The sequence below is a fragment of the Bos taurus genome, chromosome 17 (genome assembly GCF_002263795.3).
Source record: "Bos taurus isolate L1 Dominette 01449 registration number 42190680 breed Hereford chromosome 17, ARS-UCD2.0, whole genome shotgun sequence".
In the NCBI taxonomy this organism is placed as follows: Eukaryota; Metazoa; Chordata; class Mammalia; order Artiodactyla; family Bovidae; genus Bos; species Bos taurus.
The window spans coordinates 61,730,371-61,747,447 of record NC_037344.1 but is presented as its reverse complement, the minus strand read 5'-3'; the positions used below and the strand labels follow the sequence as shown (position 1 = coordinate 61,747,447).

Below are 17,077 nucleotides of genomic sequence, written 5' to 3'. Positions count from 1 at the left end.
CGGAGGAGGGACTGTTCTCTGATGAGTTCCATGATGTGGTCTAGGGACCCGAGTGAGCCGGGAGCCTCAGCGGCTGTGGTCCAGGGTGAGATGTCAGAACTTCTGATGTGCAGTTCTGTTGCTGGCAGGAAGAGGGTGGAGGTTCAGTCGATTGCAAGACTGTGCGAGGTCTGTCAAGCAGAAATGAGACAGAGATTTAGAGGACATCGGACAAAGATTTCAGATAGGTTTTTCTTCAGCTGTAGTGATAAACTATCCGTCTTCTCGTTATCAGGTGTTTCTCAGTAGCAGGTGGATTTTTGTTCAGGTTTTTTTTTTTGATAAACCATCCATCTTCTTGTTAGCAGAGATTTGGGAGTGTCAGGCATGGGAAATGTTGGTGTTTGGGTTTGTGTGTTGCACTTTAGGATGCAGGTGCTGACACGAGACCGATCATTTCTCCAAGATTGCTGGTCACGGATTATCTGCTTTTTGTATAGCATGTTCCATTTTTTTTTAAAGTACTATCACATGATCTCATTTTAGCCTCCTAATCGCCTGGGAACCAGGAGTGGGACCAGAGACCTCAGTGGCCATTTATATAGGAGGAAGAACAAGGATGCTCAGGGCAGCTGGGTATCTCTCATTCCCTGTCCTTTCTGTGACCCTGGGAACCCCCTGAGTTTTAGCTCACTGGTAACCTCCAGAAAAATCCTTTTTCATGACTCAGCAAACTAAATGCACATAATTCACGAGAAGATCTTGACCGTGGTTCAGATTCCTTGGATATTCTGAAGGTCACAGGTGGTGGATACTGGTCTGGTTATTCTCTCTCTCTCTCTTTTTTTTTTTTCAAAATCCCCTTTAAAAATGTTACTTAGCGTATGTAGTCTCCAGATAATGTAGGAAGAAGATGCAGTGACAAATAGTGACCTAATTGGGTGGACCCAGAACACGATGCTTTTTTGGTTTTTTGTAGTCTCGGTACCCTTGTTGACCTTTACTGTCAGTCCTCAGAAGAGTGCCCGTGTGCTGAGTCTCTTCCTCTCTGCTTCGCAGTGGCTCTGTGTTTAACTGGTCTTGTTTAGTCCTCACAGTGATAATTGTGGTAGAGAGTCTTATGCCCATCAGCACATGAGGGGTTTGAGGCTTAGAGATATCCACGGACCACAGTGAGTGTGAATGCTGGGGTTGGGGCCTGAATCCACCCACCTGATTGCAAAGCCTGTCTTACCCTGTCTGCACCAAAGTAAAAGTTGAAATAATTATAATAAAAGTGCATGTTGTAGGAGGGGAGGAGGGTCAGGTACAAAAGACAGAGATGAGCAGATGTCTGGAGGGAATTCCCGCTGTCTCAGGTGATGGGAGGAGAGCCCCCGAGTCCCAGAGGGCTCAGTGGTCTCCCACGTGGAGCTGCGCTTGGAGGAGCGGGAACGGGGACCTCATCTGCCACTGGCTAACGGTACAGACACGGATGCCAGTTGTCGTTTCCTCAAGAACAAACTGCCATATGAGACATCTTGTTTCTTTGGACAGAGGCAAGGGGTTCCAGCCTCCAGAATTGCTCAGCCAGACCCAGGAGGAGGAGAGATCTGGGGAACTTGTGGAGGGGACCTGTGAATGGAGCGTGAGGAGGTGGTGCCAGCCTGACCCTCCTGGCTCATAGAGGATCTGGGAAAGATGGGACTTGGACGATGCCTTAACCCCTTGGTTTATTTAATTCTTTTCTGGTTTTTCTTGGCTCTACTCCAGGGGAATACGGAGAGAACGGTCTGGCAATACCACTTTCGGACCTGGCCGGACCACGGTGTGCCCAGTGACCCGGGGGGCGTGCTGGACTTCCTGGAGGAGGTTCACCACAAGCAGGAGAGCATTGTGGACGCGGGGCCCGTGGTGGTTCACTGCAGGTGACCAGCCCCCCCACCTCTGAGATGTCACCTGTCCCATCATCTCTCGATGCCCAGGGTGCTTATTTGTATTTGCCCAGCCCCAGCCACAGCTCCTGAACTGTGGGAAAAATTTAATGCCTGTTTGTGGCATTAAGGGACACTTTGACCCCAAAGTACATTTCTTCTAGATCCTGTGGGACCACCAGGTACTGGGGTGGTGGGGCAGGAGGTGGTGAACACAGTCCTTATTCTTAAGGCACCCTTAGTCTGGTAATGTTTGATTGGTTTTCTCTGTTCTGCAGTTATTTTAGGATTAATCTCTTTGATTGTGATCCTGTTCTTGTTTTCCATGGAAATATGATGTATTTTTTTCCCCCTGACAACATACCTGTTTGTTTCAGAATATTTGGACCACTCCCCATTCAGGCTTCTAGAAGCCAGGCCCATGGCCTCCGCACCAGAGTTTGTAGGTGCCAGTTCCCAAGTTTAGGCTTCATGATTATACTGGGGAAAGTTGGGTTTCCTAAATCTTTCATATGTTTGGCAAGTAGATGCCTGTGAAACATTATTTATTCAGTTCTATAAAAACTCCCTTTTATTGAGCCCTTGCTCCATACCAGCATCTGCATTCATTGTTTTTCACCCGTTACTGATAGTTGATACTCATAGTAGCCCATTTCACAGATGAAGAAACTGAGGGTCAGAGAGGTTAAGGGATTTGCCTCAGGTACACTATGTTGGAGAAGCTGGGCTCCAAGTGCAGGATGGACTGAGTCCAAAGCCCTGGGCTCTTTGCTAATATGTTTGCAAATATAAATAGACAATCTTATAAATACTCCCAAGAGCAGACATTGTTAATATTAATAGCTTGGTTTTGAGTATAAAACCCTCATGAATGACTCCATTGTCCTCGCTCTTCGTCCTTCTGCCCACAGTGCTGGAATTGGCCGGACAGGGACGTTCATTGTGATTGATATTCTTATTGACATCATCAGAGAGAAAGGTAGGTCATTCGGAGGGCAAGAAGCTACGATTCCTGTTTTCAGTCTATGGAAGGAAAGTGCTAGTGAAAATAGCCTGCGGAAGAAAATTGAATGTTAAAGTATTTTCACAAAAATCTAGGCCAGAGACTTCAACTTTCAGTATGTTTGCTCAAGAACAGGAGTGATGCTGTTTGAGCCTAGGAGCAGTGGTGGTCTCTGTCCATCTGCTCACTCCTTGCTGATGGTACAGGGCGGTGTTGTAACCTGCGGGGCTCCTCTCCGCTGACCCCTGACCCTATAATCTTCTAGGATCATTGGTGTTGGTCAGAAGGCCAGTGCCGTAGCCCTTGGAACAGGTTTGGTTAAAACATGAACGTGTAAATTTGCTTTATCTCTGCTCAAAGTTGTGCTTTGAACCGCTGCCCCTTGTCTCTGCAGTTTCTCCTGATGCTCCATGGTGCTTTGCTTTGTAGGTGTTGACTGTGACATCGACGTTCCCAAAACCATTCAGATGGTGCGGTCACAGAGGTCAGGGATGGTCCAGACAGAAGCACAGTACCGATTCATCTATATGGCCGTCCAGCATTATATTGAAACACTACAGCGCAGGATTGAAGAAGAGCAGGTACCAAGCCTGCACGGCTGACATGTAGATTTTTGGTGTTTTTTTTTTTCTGGGCAGTTTGGCTTGGATATGCTCTCCTTCTGAGCGAGAATACAGGCTTTGCTAGATAACTGTCTTTATCTGAAAAGGAGAAACAAGTTCCCAACCAGGAAGGACCTCTCTGGAAATGAATTATTCCCTACCACACGACTCTGATTTTTCACTATGGAGTAGCTCAGGGAGGGGCAACAGGCCTGACAGATGGGTTTGGGATTTTCCCAGGCTCACCTGGCAGGCTTAGAACTCCAAGCCTCAAAGTTTCCAGCCTGTTCCAGTTTTGATCCAGGCCTTACTCATCCTGATTCCATCTCTTAAATGAATGCCTCACCCTTTATAGCACATGAGGATTGGAACCACCAATGTGGTCAAGTTGGAAACAGAAACATTTCCATTTTTAATAAACCATACATAATGAACAGTGTGGCACTGGAGCCTTTCCATTGGAAGCTCTTTATAATACACAAAGCTGAGTTCATGAGGCCTGAGGAGACTGCTCTTTTGGGAGCTATCCTTAGCTCACTCCCCAACCCCAACCCCAGCCCCATCATCATGCTGCTCACTGGATAGATGTGATGTCTAAACATCAGTGGTATTTGCCTTCTGTACCCTGTTTATCACCTTCTGGAAAACTCAGCTTCTCAAAAATGGGACCTGCAACCTGATTGAAAGGCTTCTAGCCTAGCAGTGCAGCGGCCACGTTATCAAAGTGTGGTTAGCCCAAGTTAGTTAGTTTAGCAGGTTCTCAGTCCATGCAGAAATACTCACTAGGTTGTTTCCTTGTACAAAAATGTCTTCAGAAACAGTGTGGATATAGGAAGGCATGGTCAAATGATTAACAAGCTCTGTTCTGGTTTTGAACTTTACCGCTTTAAGTCGTTGTCTTAATGTAAGTGCTATGAACTTAGAAGTAGAAGTGTTAATCTCTCAGTCATGTCTGACTCTTTGCAACACCATGGACTGTAGCTCGCCAGACTCCTCTGCCCATGGAATTCTCAGGCAAGAATACTGGAACGGGTAGCCATCTCTTCTCCAGGGGATCTTCCCGACCTAAGGATCGAACCCAGATCTTATGCATTGCAAGCAGATTCTTTACCGTCTGAGCCACCAGGAAGCCTTTAGATGGTTACTGTAGGCTATTTCATATTCACCTTCCAGTTACATTGATTTGGGCCAGGAGTACTTACTTAAAGCATGAAGTTGCCTCAAAAGAAGGACTTCTAATAAGTAGAGTGCAGTCCCACTGGTACAAATGGGAAATTACTTGGGAATATCTTGAAGACCATAAGGTAGTCTTGCTTAGAAAAGCTGGGGGAAAAGCTCTCTATTTCATTCAGAAGCTTTGGTTTTTCTTCTGGTTTTGGAGAATTTAGGGACTTTCCCTCCCAGCTTATTTGGCACTTCACATCTTCCTATTACTTACCATATATGGTCTCTCTGACCCTAAATCTGAAGTTGTAATTTGGATTTAGGAACTAGTTAAAACCAAAATGCCTTTATTGCTGCCCTTTTATTGGGGATGAGGGGTAGAGGAGGTAGAATCACTTAAATATTACAGAATGTAGACTATAGAAATTGGATGTCCCCAGTAATCCCATCCCAAGAGTACCAAACGAGTGTGTGTATTCGTCCATTCAGCCAATACTTTTCAGTGCCATTATGTGTCAGCGCATTAGCTATTTGGTATATGAACCCTTGGATTTAAAAGAAAAATATGTAGGCTTACATTGTTTTTTAAAATAAGATTTTGTGGGGATTTCCCTGGTGATCCCAGTTGTTAAGACCCCATGCTCCCAACATGAGGGTTACAGCCTTGATTCCCTGGTCAGGGAACTAAGATCCCGCATGCCACAGAGGGGGGCAAAAAAATAAATTTTTTAAAAAATCCACTAATAAAAAGAAATAAAATAGATTTTGTGGTATGTTGTTTGCTTCATTGTACTGTTTGATTCAATGTAGGATCTTGCTACTTGACTTGGGACTAGAGTAAGAAGTACTTTAATTTAGTAGGTTTCAGTGGCAGACTTAAAAATATTACACCCACCTGATTTTTAGATTAAGCAAATGAACAAAGCTCATTCAGCATAATTAATTATTCTGAAATCCAGGCATTTCCAAAATTATTAATATGAAGCATTAAGGACCTTTGGGAGTAAAAGACTGTGCTACAGAGGAATAAATGGAAAAAAAGAAAATGACAGTCAGAGGTGGAGAGCAGGGTAAGGGAAGAAGAGAAACCAAGGCAGCATTGGAAGGAGGAAATGCAAAACAGGTGGGAATCTAGGGGAAATGCAAATGAGCGAGACTGAAAAAATTTTCCAGTCTGTATATACCAATCTCACACTCTGCTGTTTACTTGGAAGTCGATTTCTTTTGTTAACTTTCATTTACAGTATTAAAAAGACATTTTAAAAAAATACCCAGAAACAGCGTAATGGAATTCCCTTAGAATGTTCAGCAAGGTGATAGCATACTATTGCACTGTTTCATTATTTTGCAGTTTGTATTTTTGTATCTAACATTGTGTATGAAATCTGTTTTGGTGTGCACACATACATATGTACATTTCCTCTTATTTTGTGATATGAATACATCACATTCATTTGTTTTTTTGGTGAATGTTGTTGGAAATAGCACGTCACTGGACATCCTTGTCAGCTCTTCTAGGCTTGTGTGCATGAGCTTCTGAAGAAGAAAATGTTTAAAGTTGTAGTACATACATCCCTTTTCATCATTCAGTTCAGTTCAGTTCAGTCGCTCAGTTGTGTCCGACTCTTTGCGACCCCATGAATCGCAGCACATCAGGCCTCCCTGTCCATCACCAACTCCCGGAGTTCACTCAGACTCAGTCCATCGAGTCAGCGATGCCATCCAGCCACCTCATCCTCTGTCGTCCCCTTCTCCTCCTGCCCCCAATCCCTCCCAGCATCAGAGTCTTTTCCAATGAGGCAACTTTTCGCATGAGGTGACCAAAGTACTGGAGTTTCAGCTTTAGCATCATACCTTCCAAAGAAATCCCAGGGCTGACCTCCTTCAGAATGGACTGGTTGGATCTCCTTGCAGTCCAAGGGACTCTCAAGAGTCTTCTCCAACACCACAGTTCAAAAGCATCAATGCTTCGGCGCTCAGCCTTCTTCACAGTCCAACTCTCATATCCATACATGACCACAGGAAAAACCATAGCCTTGACTAGACGGACCTTTGTTGGCAAAGTAATGTCTCTGGTTTTGAATATGCTATCTAGGTTGGTCATAACTTCCCTTCCAAGGAGTAAGCATCTTTTAATTCCATGGCTGCAGTCACCATCTGCGGTGATTTTGGAGCCCCCAAAAATAAAGTCTGACACTGTTTCCACTGTTTCCCCATCTATTTGCCATGAAGTGATGGGACCAGATGCCATGATCTTCGTTATCTGAATGTTGAGCTTTAAGCCAACTTTTTCACTCTCCTCTTTCACTTTCATCAAGAGGCTTTTTAGTTCCTTTTCACTTTCTGCCATAAGGGTGGTGTCATCTGCATATCTGAGGTTATTGATATTTCTCCCGGCAATCTTGATTCCAGCTTGTGCTTCTTCCAGCCCAGCATTTCTCATGATGTACTCTGCATATAAGTTAAATAAGCAGGGTGACAATATACAGCCTTGACGTACTTCTTTTCCTATTTGGAACCAGTCTGTTGTTCCATGTCCAGTTCTAACTGTTGCTTCCTGACCTGCATATAGGTTTCTCAAGAGGCAGGTCAGGTGGTCTGGTATTCCCTTCTCAGAATTTCCCACAGTTTATTGTGATCCACACAGTCAAAGGCTTTGTCATAGTCAATAAAGCAAAAATAGATGTTTTTCTGGAACTCTCTTGCTTTTTTGACGATCCAGTGGATATTGGCAGTTTGATCTCTGGTTCCTTTGCCTTTTCTAAATCCAGCTTGAACATCTGGAAGTTCACGATTCACGTATTGCTGAAGCCTGGCTTGGAGAATTTTGTGCATTACTTTACTAGTGTGTGAGATGAGTGCAATTGTGCGGTAGTTTGAGCATTCTTTGGCATTTCCTTTGTTTGGGATTGGAATGAAAACTGACCTTTTCCAGTCTTGTGGCCACTGCTGAGTTTTCTAAATTTGCTGGCATATTGAGTACAGCACTTTCACAGCATCATCTTTCAGGATTTGAAATAGCTCAAGTGGAATTCCATCACCTCCACTAGCTTTGTTCGTAGTGATGCTTTCCAAGGCCCACTTGACTTCGCATTCCAGGATGTCTGGCTCCAGGTAAGTGATCACACCATCGTGGTTATCTGGGTCGTGAAGCTCTTTTTTGTACAGTTCTTCTGTGTATTCTTGCCACCTCTTCTTAATATCTTCTGCTTCTGTAAGGTCCATACCATTTCTGTCCTTTATCGACCCCATCTTTGCATGAAATGTTCCCTTGGTAGCTCTACTTTTTATCATTACCAGATACTAACTAGTGTTAGTACTATCTGTTCTGACGAATTGTGCACCAAAGTGATGGCATAGTCTACCCTCCCACCAGCAGTGAACGAAAGTCACTGCTGTATGTCAGTATTTGATATGCATACCCTTTCTAATGTTTGCTGTGTCTTGAATAATCCTGAAATGAAAGCAGCATTGTATAATGATGAGAACTTTATGGATTAGATTTTTGGAATTGGTTGTTTCTGGGTGAATTTAGGAGGAAAGAGTGATAAATCATCTAACCAGGAGTCCTACCGAATGCAGTTCATTCTGTATCTGAGATGAGATTGCATTCTACTGATTTCTTTGCCTTTTTTTCCTCCAGAGTTTATCATTGGGCTGAAAATAAAGTATTAAATGTGCTAGGGTTTTTTTTCTGGTGTAAGGGTGGGATAGGGACGATGTGATAAAATGTATGATCCTGATAAGAGTGCTGACATCTTTTGTACCCGTGGGCCATTTCTACTTGGAGTGCATTTATTTCTGGAACTCTTTTCCTACCTGTTTACTTGAAAATCATTAAATGTGTTGCAAGTGAACTATGAAATGATTAGATGCTAATGTGGGAGAGAAAGTGTGAATTCTCTCTTAGCTCAGAAGCAGGTACATTTCATTTAATACAGTAAGTTGTTAATGCATGATTCTCTCTGTTTTTGAATTGTATGATTCAAAAGTCCCTTTCACTCATAGGATGGATTTACATGGAGGAGGTGAATTCTCTGGCATTTGGCCAGCATACCAGTATTCAGGGTTCACCTTATCTATCTGTCCAGCTCTGTCTCTCTCTCTCTCCTTTTTTCTTTCCTGTGAAATGCCTTTTTAACTTCTTCAATCCTTCAAAAAAGTCATAGGACTTCATATATGCAACTTTTGCTTTTCAGAAAAGCAAGAGGAAAGGACACGAATACACAAATATTAAGTATTCCCTGACGGACCAGGCAAGTGGAGATCAGAGTCCCCTGCCACCTTGTACCCCAACACCATCCTGTGCAGAGTAAGTAGAAATGAAGGAGATTCTTTTTGCCTGAACACAATCCTTTAGAAAAGCTTAAAAAATGACACATCTTTGCGGCACATGCCTTTCCTTGGTGCACATTATTGTTGCCTAACTGGTTTGTGAGCATGGCTAGCTAAGCTAAATTGTAATTCACCTAAACTGAAGGCTGCTTGCTCCACTGGCTAGGAACCTAGGGGATTATAAATATATCAAATGCTGTTTCTCCAAGAAGAATTTTATTTTTATTTCAATGGGGTGGGGGATTGTTGCAGAAGTAGGTAATATCCCTTTTGATGAGTCAAGATTCTTTGCTACATAAAATAATGGTCTAATGGTCCCCGGTGGCTCAGGTGGTAAAGAATCTGCTACAGTGCAGGAGACCCGGGTTTGATCCCTATGTCAAGAAGACCCTGTAGTGAAGGGAATGGCAGCTTCCTCCAGTATTCTTGCCTGAAGAATCCTGTGGACAGAGGAGCCTGGCAGGCTATAGTCCGTCCGGGCACAAAGAGCTGGACTTGCTGAGTGACTAAGCACACAGTGGCCCCCACAGCTGTGTTCTCATTTTCCGTGGTCAGCAGAAATCCACTGTGGCCATTTAAGCCCGCGGTTAGCGAACTATAGCCCCCAGGCCAAATCTGGGCCGCAGCTTGTTTTTGTACAGCTCGTGGATGGTTTTTAAAGGGTTATTTAAAAAAACACACACAAAGAATAATACATGACAGAGACCGCATATGGCCCGCAGAGACTACATAATTTTCGGTCTGGTTCTGCACAGAAAAACTTTGCCAACTCCTTTTTTAAACTAAAACATGTGATAGGAAAATATTTGTTAAATCAATGATGTGAATAGTAATTATAAGTTATGATTTTTCTGTATATCCTGCAGTCACTCTCTGGTATAACATTTACTTTTTATTTTCCCCTGCGAGTCTTATGTCTGTTTGTTTCTGATGTGGATTTTTAAACCCCTGCTGGCTTTAATACTCTATATAAACGTTTTGGATAACATATATGAGGTTCGTATTTACATTTGCTTTCTATTTAACATTGAGATGAAATGATGCAGCAAAAGTATGCTTTCCGCCAAGCTCCCTCTTCCTTCTGGCTGCTTTTTTCTTTCCCAGTGGGCCGATGGGGAAAGTTGATACTTTGAATTGTGATCTGCAGTGGAACCAGTGCGTCAGGGCTCCGATTTCTTGCCAGAAAGCTTTCCCCACATGTTGGCTCAACAGAATTAGCTCTGACGACTCCCCTGTTACCAGTGGTCGCCTGTGACTGACAGGTTCTCTGCCTTTCCCATCATCCCTCTCATAGGGTGCAGACCCAGGAGACCCCAGCCCCTGCTGCTTGTTTCAACTTGTTCCTCTCTGGCCAGCCCTCTGCTGCTGGTTTCCTCATCCTCCTGGGCTGTTCTGGTCACCATAGAGTCTGGACTCTGATGCTTCCCTGCCCACCAGGGGCCCTAAACCACCAATCAGCTTCATGTTCACCTTCACCTGACTGGATAGGGACTGAATGGATCTAGAGTCACTGTCTGACTATTCCTACATTTTGCCTTCATGGACCTCTGGCCATCAGATCCCTCTCCTCGCAGTGAATACCATTTTTTTCTCTGTGCACATGCCCCAGCTTCCTTCATGGTCTAACCAGGACCTCGTCACACGGGCCTCCCTTACTCCACCCTCCTGGGAAACAACTCTCCTTGTGCCAAACCCTTGAGAGTACAGGAACTCAAGGCTCTTCACAATGATTTTGATATGTGTTTCTGTCTCAAATGCCCTCCTAGAATGTCAGCTCCTTGGGGCAACAGCTATATCTGTGCCATACTCAGTCCCAGAGAATGAAGTAGATGGGTTAAAACTATCACATAAGGTTAAACAGTCTGTCTGTGTTTTTGTTAGTGTCGTCTTCTTTCTTTTCTTTTCAGAATGAGAGAAGATAATGCCAGAGTCTATGAAAATGTGGGCCTGATGCAGCAGCAGAAAAGTTTCAGATGAGAAGCCCTGCCAAGACGTCAAGCACAGAAATAGGTATTTCAGTGGAAGTGGTCTTGGGTTCATCGTTCATATCAATTCAGTTCAGTCGCTCAGTCGTGTCCAACTTTTTGTGACCCCATGGACTGCAGCATGCCAGGCTTCCCTGTCCATGACCAACTCCTGGAGCTTACTCAAACTAACGTCCATCAAGTCGGTGATGCCATCCAACCATCTTATCCTCTTATCGTCCCCTTCTCCTGCCTTCAGTCTTTCCCAGCATCAGGGTCTGGTGAATTTGTGGCGTTTTGGAGCTGGCAGATAATCTGTGACTGTTATAACAAAACAAACCCCCTTCTTTTTAGAAATCAGCCTTCGTTTTCTTTTGCCTGTATTTCTTTTTCCAAGCTGGATTCATTTAAGTATTGAAATCAAATGCAAAATTAATTCTGTTAAGGCCAGGGTTAGCACTTACTGAGAAATGGTTGACCCAGGCTGTGCTGGGAGAGGATCTCTAGGGATCTAGAAAGTATGGGGACATGGTCCTGGATGATTGGAGTCAGGATGCCTGAGTTTTCACCTTAGTGGGCCTCTGATTGCCTGCCTGTGTGACAAAGGGCACTGGACCTCCTGGGCCTCTCTCTGACTGGCTCAACTCCACACCTTCCAGCTCTGATGCTGGGAATTATCTCCCTTGTACATCTCCTCCCTATCAATCACCTTTTTAGAGAGTGACCCAAGTATGTGATGGATGTAACCCAAGAGAATTTAGAAGCTCACAGTTTTTAGTATTTCATGTTGAAGTTCTCATTTCTGATGAGTAGTATATTTAAAAGCTTTAACTCTGCTTTAAAATGGTTTACTGCCTTGCCAGACTTTTCAATGTATGCTCGTTAAAAATTCTAATTTCTTTCTTTGCTAGATGTGAACTTTCACCCTCTCCCTGAAAAGATCAAGAATAGATGCAAGCAAGGTTACATGAAGAATGAACTTGAATTTGGAATACTTGCACTGTGGTTGGCTACCTTTTGATGAGCAAAATTTGAAACCATTTAAAGACCACTGTATTTTAACTCGATGATACCTGATTTCCAGTTACTCATGTCCTCAGATAAGAAGAAATCATCTCTATGATGTAGACAGTGTTATGTTTTATGGACTTTTATTTTAAATTGAGGAAGCAGTTAAATTGTGTTGTATATTTTACGCATGATGGTGACTCAAATTCTAGTTATTGGCATTTTTTTTCTTTTGATAACCTCAACAGATTGAGTTTCCTCTCCCCTCTTTGTGGGGGATGCTAGGGCACTTGTAAGAGGAAAAATGATTTGGAAAAATTAAGTGACAACATCCTGTAGAAGAGAGAACAGTTTTATTTATCATCACTTATCCAGTAGTGGATAATTCATTTTGATGGCCTCTTATTTTGGCTCAAGAACAATTAAGCCAATGCCCCAGACTGTCTACCTTTACATTGACATTAAAAAATCACGGAGGGGAAAGATCACGGGAACTTAGGATAAAAGGCATGCTTTCTTCTTTGCAGTTGACCAGTTACCATTCAGCCTGTTGACTGAAAACGTTGTGGTGGGAAAACATTTGCCATCTTTTCTTTTCATTTGAGTAATTGTCTTGTGTTTGGAAAAAAAATTGCATCTTCAGATAACCAGTTTTTGGTTATCATTTGTTGCTGACAAACCACCTCAAAACCGAGTGGCTTAAAACAACAGCTTGCTTTTCCTCACCTTCTTCAAACTGGGCTGGGCTCAGCTGGGTGGTTCCTCTCCTTGTCTTGCTGGTGTCACTCATGTGGTGGGCAGGATGGCTTGGCTTCTCTGTCTGCGTGTGGTCCTCAGGTCTCTCATTCGCCAGCAGGGTAGCTGGACCACATTCATGGCAGCTCTGAGGCCCCAAGGATATAAAGTAGTAGCGGCTGCATGCACTGAAGACTTCAACCCAGAACTGTCACCACATCATTTCTACTGCCCCGTGTTGGTTAAAGTCAGGCCCAGGCCCAATTTGGGAAGAGGGGACTGCATGAGGGCGTGAACTGGAGGTAAGGTTCCTTGGAGGCCCCCAGCGTAACAGTCAGGACCAGTGCCGTGGAAAAACAGCTAAAAAAAAATAGCAAAAGTAGGAGCCGCTAGTGACCTTGGAAAGCTGAAGCTGGTTATGATAACTCGTGTAAGTTGGGAGTCAGGCAGAAACAGGGCCTTCAGCAATCTTCTTGAACCACTTCTGCTGGCTCTTAGCATATTTTCTGAACCATCACTTTGGGCACCTGACCTCTTAGGATGGATGTGTTTGTGAGGGCAGAGCGTTTGAAAGCAGAACCAGCTCGCTGCCCTAGCCCCTACAAGAGAGAGGTGTATGGAGTGCTTTCTTCACACCCCTGGTTTTAGTCATATCCCATGCCCATGCTTGCCATTGGCTGAGTGAGGAGGAGCAGTTCTCCTGAGGTCACTAATCTGACTGAATTAGCAGTAGCTCATTTTTGTTTTAACTGAGCAGTAAGATTTGCTAACGTCCTACCTGAAGTGCCTTCTCCAAAGACATCCCTCTTTGCCCTGTGTGTTGAATCATCAGTCGGTGAGTGTATTTCAATTAAAGCGTCATTGGTGGACATGGTAAAGATAATAAAATGCCGTGGCAACTTTGCTGTTAAGTCATGGGCTCCTTCATCGAATTCTTTTTGCTTTGTCTCCTGAAAAGGAAGGACTAGATCCAGCCCTGGTAGTAGTTCCTTCCTGAGGGCTTTACCTCCTTTAAAATCCTGAGGAGATTTGTTTGAGAAGAGCCTGGCTGCCATTTTCAGAAGACAAAAATGTACATTGGAAAAAAAAAGTACATTGATTTCCCCCCTACCCCACCTCCCATCCCGCCTAGCCATTGAACTTCAGCATTGAAGCAGTGCCTTCAGTGCTTCAGAACGCAGGTCTGATCTGAAGGTAATTACCTTGTAAGAGGAATGTAAATGACTGCTGTCTTCTTGTCAAACCTGTAAGGAAAGAGATTCCAGTTAAGTATTTGCAACAAGGATCTTGCGTCCTGTTATTTTTTCTTACATTGTCACATTGAACGGGTCTCATTTTTGCAGTAAATTTTTGACTGTGGACTTTGGGGGCAAGGTCTTTCACCAGCAAACAAGGGTTTGATTGTACAGTATATCTGCTGCAGTAACGTTTCTGCCTGTAGCTTAAGATCAGTTGGTTTTGCACTTGGAAACCACCTGATCTTGGCCAGCTTTGTAAAGGGACATTGATTTCATTTAGATTTCCCTCCATAAAGTCAGCAAACTATCATGTGCTATAAACTGATGCCAAGACAAGGTTGTAATAGTCCCTAGGGTGCTAAGGTTTGCCATGTGTTTGGTAAAGGTGATTGTAGGTTCTTGGGTAACGTTACATGGGATGGATTCAGGTGGAGGGACTGTGAAGATGGGTGGGGGCGGGGGGCGGGGGCTCAAGGTGCAGGTAGAAATACAGTGGAAATGGAAGTTCCAAAGAGGTGGTTTCTGAGGAAGTCAGAGGGCCTGGGGCCAGAGCAGTCAGTAAGAGTTGAATCAGGTTACCTGGGAAATAGGTGTGATAGCTACACGTCTACAGTCTGCTTCCGGGTTGCTGGTAGACATTAAATTTGCACAATATCCCGTAGCTGGCTAAGTATTTTAAAATTATAAGCATAGGATTTTATATTTGGGGTGAAGAAATTACCTGGCACGTGGTATTGGGGTTTTTTTAAAAAGAAGCCAAATTTCAGAGTCTTAATAAAACTTTTTTAAAAAGGAAAAAAAAAAGCAAAAAGACACCTTGTATTCAGTGTGTGGCCCTCCTGAGAATTCTGGTCATCTCTCCCTTTGAAATCAGTGACTCAGTGACTTTTTAAATGTGGCTGAACAGGGATGAGCAAGTACATGTGTGATTTTCTTGGTGTTTGTGCATCCTTTACAAAGCCCAGTTGCTTTGAAACACCCAAGAAAGTCATCAAGATTATTTTTAGGTGTTATTAAGGGGTTATTAAGGGTTTACTGGGGTTTTTAAGAACTAATACAATGTCCTGGGTTCTTTCTAGTGCAGCGGAATGTGGACAAAGGTATGCAGTTGTGAAGTGCTTTGTTGTAGCTTATTAATCCACAAGGGAAACTTAGGCTGTAGACATAAGTACAGACCCAGTGCAGTTCTTGTTTTCTGTATGTTGTTGGGGGAATAAAGTTTTATATGGCAAGCACATGGCCTCCCTGATTTCAATATGCCTTTATTAGGATCTGTATTAGCCCTTTATTTCTTTAAAATCTTTTTTCCTCTTCCTCTTGAAAAGTAAGTTCCAAAATATAGTTTATTGTATCTTCCATCCTTAAAAAGTTTGTTCCTTTTTCATTACGGGCAGTTCACACAAGGCAAAAATATTAAACAGTTGGTTTTAGTGTGTTGTATAACTTTACTGTATATCAAACTAATTTTTACAAGTTTTCATCCTAAACCTCAAATCATGTAATTAATAATTTGCCTGTTTATTTATGACCTAATTGTGATTCTTTTATTAATAAAAGCTAATGGAAAAGGATCCTTTATTAAGTTGATGACTAGACCTACAGTTAATTTTCCTGCAGTATATGAAGTATTGTACCAGAGTATTAAAAGATATGTAATATTTTATTGATAAATCTATCCTTTAAAAGGAATACGTTTTAGGATGTCATCATTTTGATGTGAATCATGTAAATGTTGATAATATGCACTGTTTATTATACATTTAGTGTTTCAAGAGATTCAGTTAATTGCCTTTTTGCCCACGTATATTATGTAGTCTACTTGCAATTGTTTTTAAAAAATGACATTAAAAGAATAGTTTATGTAGAGGAACGTTAGTGGTTGTTAATTGTCTCCCCACCTGTATTTATGGGTGTTAGTTTTAACTGCTTTGCTAGTCGCAGAGCTGCATTATCAGAGTAAAAGTGTATTTGTAAACTGTATGGGAACTAAAAATTAGGAATAAAACCATTTTCTTATATTACAGTATTTGTCATTTACTTCATCACAAATGTCCAGAAACAACATTGCAAAGCAACTATACTCCCCCCCCCAAAAAAAGTCCAGAAAAACTGGATTTATATGTCCCTGAACCTCTATACTGGCCAGATGCTGACATTTAGCAACTCTTACCTAGAAGGGAACTTGGAATACAGAATGAATGAATCAGTTCCTCAAGCACTTACTCAGTACCTACTTCTTGAGTAGCTCTGGGAGACACAAAGGCGATTTTATTCGAAAGAACTTATGAGTAAGTAGCAAATAAAAAATATGTCTGTGTAATATATACAGAAAACATATAGAACTGAATGTAAATAGTATTGAGTGGGGCTCTGAAGTAAAGATATGATAAAGGAGGCTTGCAGGAGGAGTAAATCAACGTGGCATAGGACGTCAGCTCTCCCCTTATGAGTAGCTTTAGGTCTCATACCAACAGGGCATCTGCTGCTTCTGACATGGCTACACAGAAAGAAATCCTTTTTTATAAATAACAAAACAGGTGTTCCTTCTGTATTATAAATCCAAGGAATGATCTGTATTATTTACTTGCTTACACTTTTGTAAAATACTGTTGCCCTCCTCTTGGTCTCAGCCGAGTTGCCTGTATTTGGATGCAGGTGGTCTGGTCATGTATCCGTTCAAGAAATATAGAGCCCCTGCGAAATGCCGAGTGCTGCGTCTGTCTGCATTAGGTCACTGGGCCTGAGCAGCGAGCAGAACAGATGTGGTGGCCTTCGTCACCGTGGTGGTGCTCTAACACGGGAGCTAGGCCTGGTACAGGTCAGAAGGTAGTTAACTGGGGATTCCCTGGTGGGCCAGTGCTCTCAATGCTAAGGGCCCAGGTTCGATCCCTGGTCCTGATCCTGGTTGAGGAACTAAAATCCCACAAGGGACTTCCCTGGGAGTCCAGTGGTTAAGACTTCACCTTCCAATGCAAGGGGCTTGAGTTCGACCCCTGGTCAGGGAACTAGGGTCCCACAGGCTGTGGGGTGCAGTCAAAAAAAAAAAAAAAAAAATCCCACAAGCCGCATGGTACAGCAAAAAAAAAAAAAAAAAAGGAAAGCAGTTAGCTGTACTTGGGATAAGCACTACTGAAGA

General features: G+C 43.0%; 1 protein-coding gene across 4 annotated transcripts in view; it reads left to right on the top strand.

Moving 5' to 3' along the window:
* Window positions 1-15,962, top strand: part of PTPN11 (protein tyrosine phosphatase non-receptor type 11) — a 70,663-nt gene extending 54,701 nt beyond the window's left edge. For 2 of the 4 annotated variants that reach the window (XM_059876402.1, XM_002694590.7), the window contains exons 11-16: window positions 1,732-1,886; window positions 2,804-2,871; window positions 3,325-3,476; window positions 8,861-8,973; window positions 10,904-11,006; window positions 11,872-15,962. In XM_059876402.1, coding sequence (XP_059732385.1) covers window positions 1,732-1,886; window positions 2,804-2,871; window positions 3,325-3,476; window positions 8,861-8,973; window positions 10,904-10,973 — 558 coding nt within the window. In that variant the 3' untranslated portion in view covers window positions 10,974-11,006; window positions 11,872-15,962. Of the gene's footprint in view, window positions 1-1,720; window positions 1,887-2,803; window positions 2,872-3,324; window positions 3,477-8,860; window positions 8,974-10,903; window positions 11,007-11,871 lie in introns of all 4 variants that reach the window. The other 2 variants (XM_059876401.1, XM_059876400.1) reach the window with 1 other exon arrangement.
* The last annotated feature ends 1,115 nt before the right edge of the window (window positions 15,963-17,077 follow it).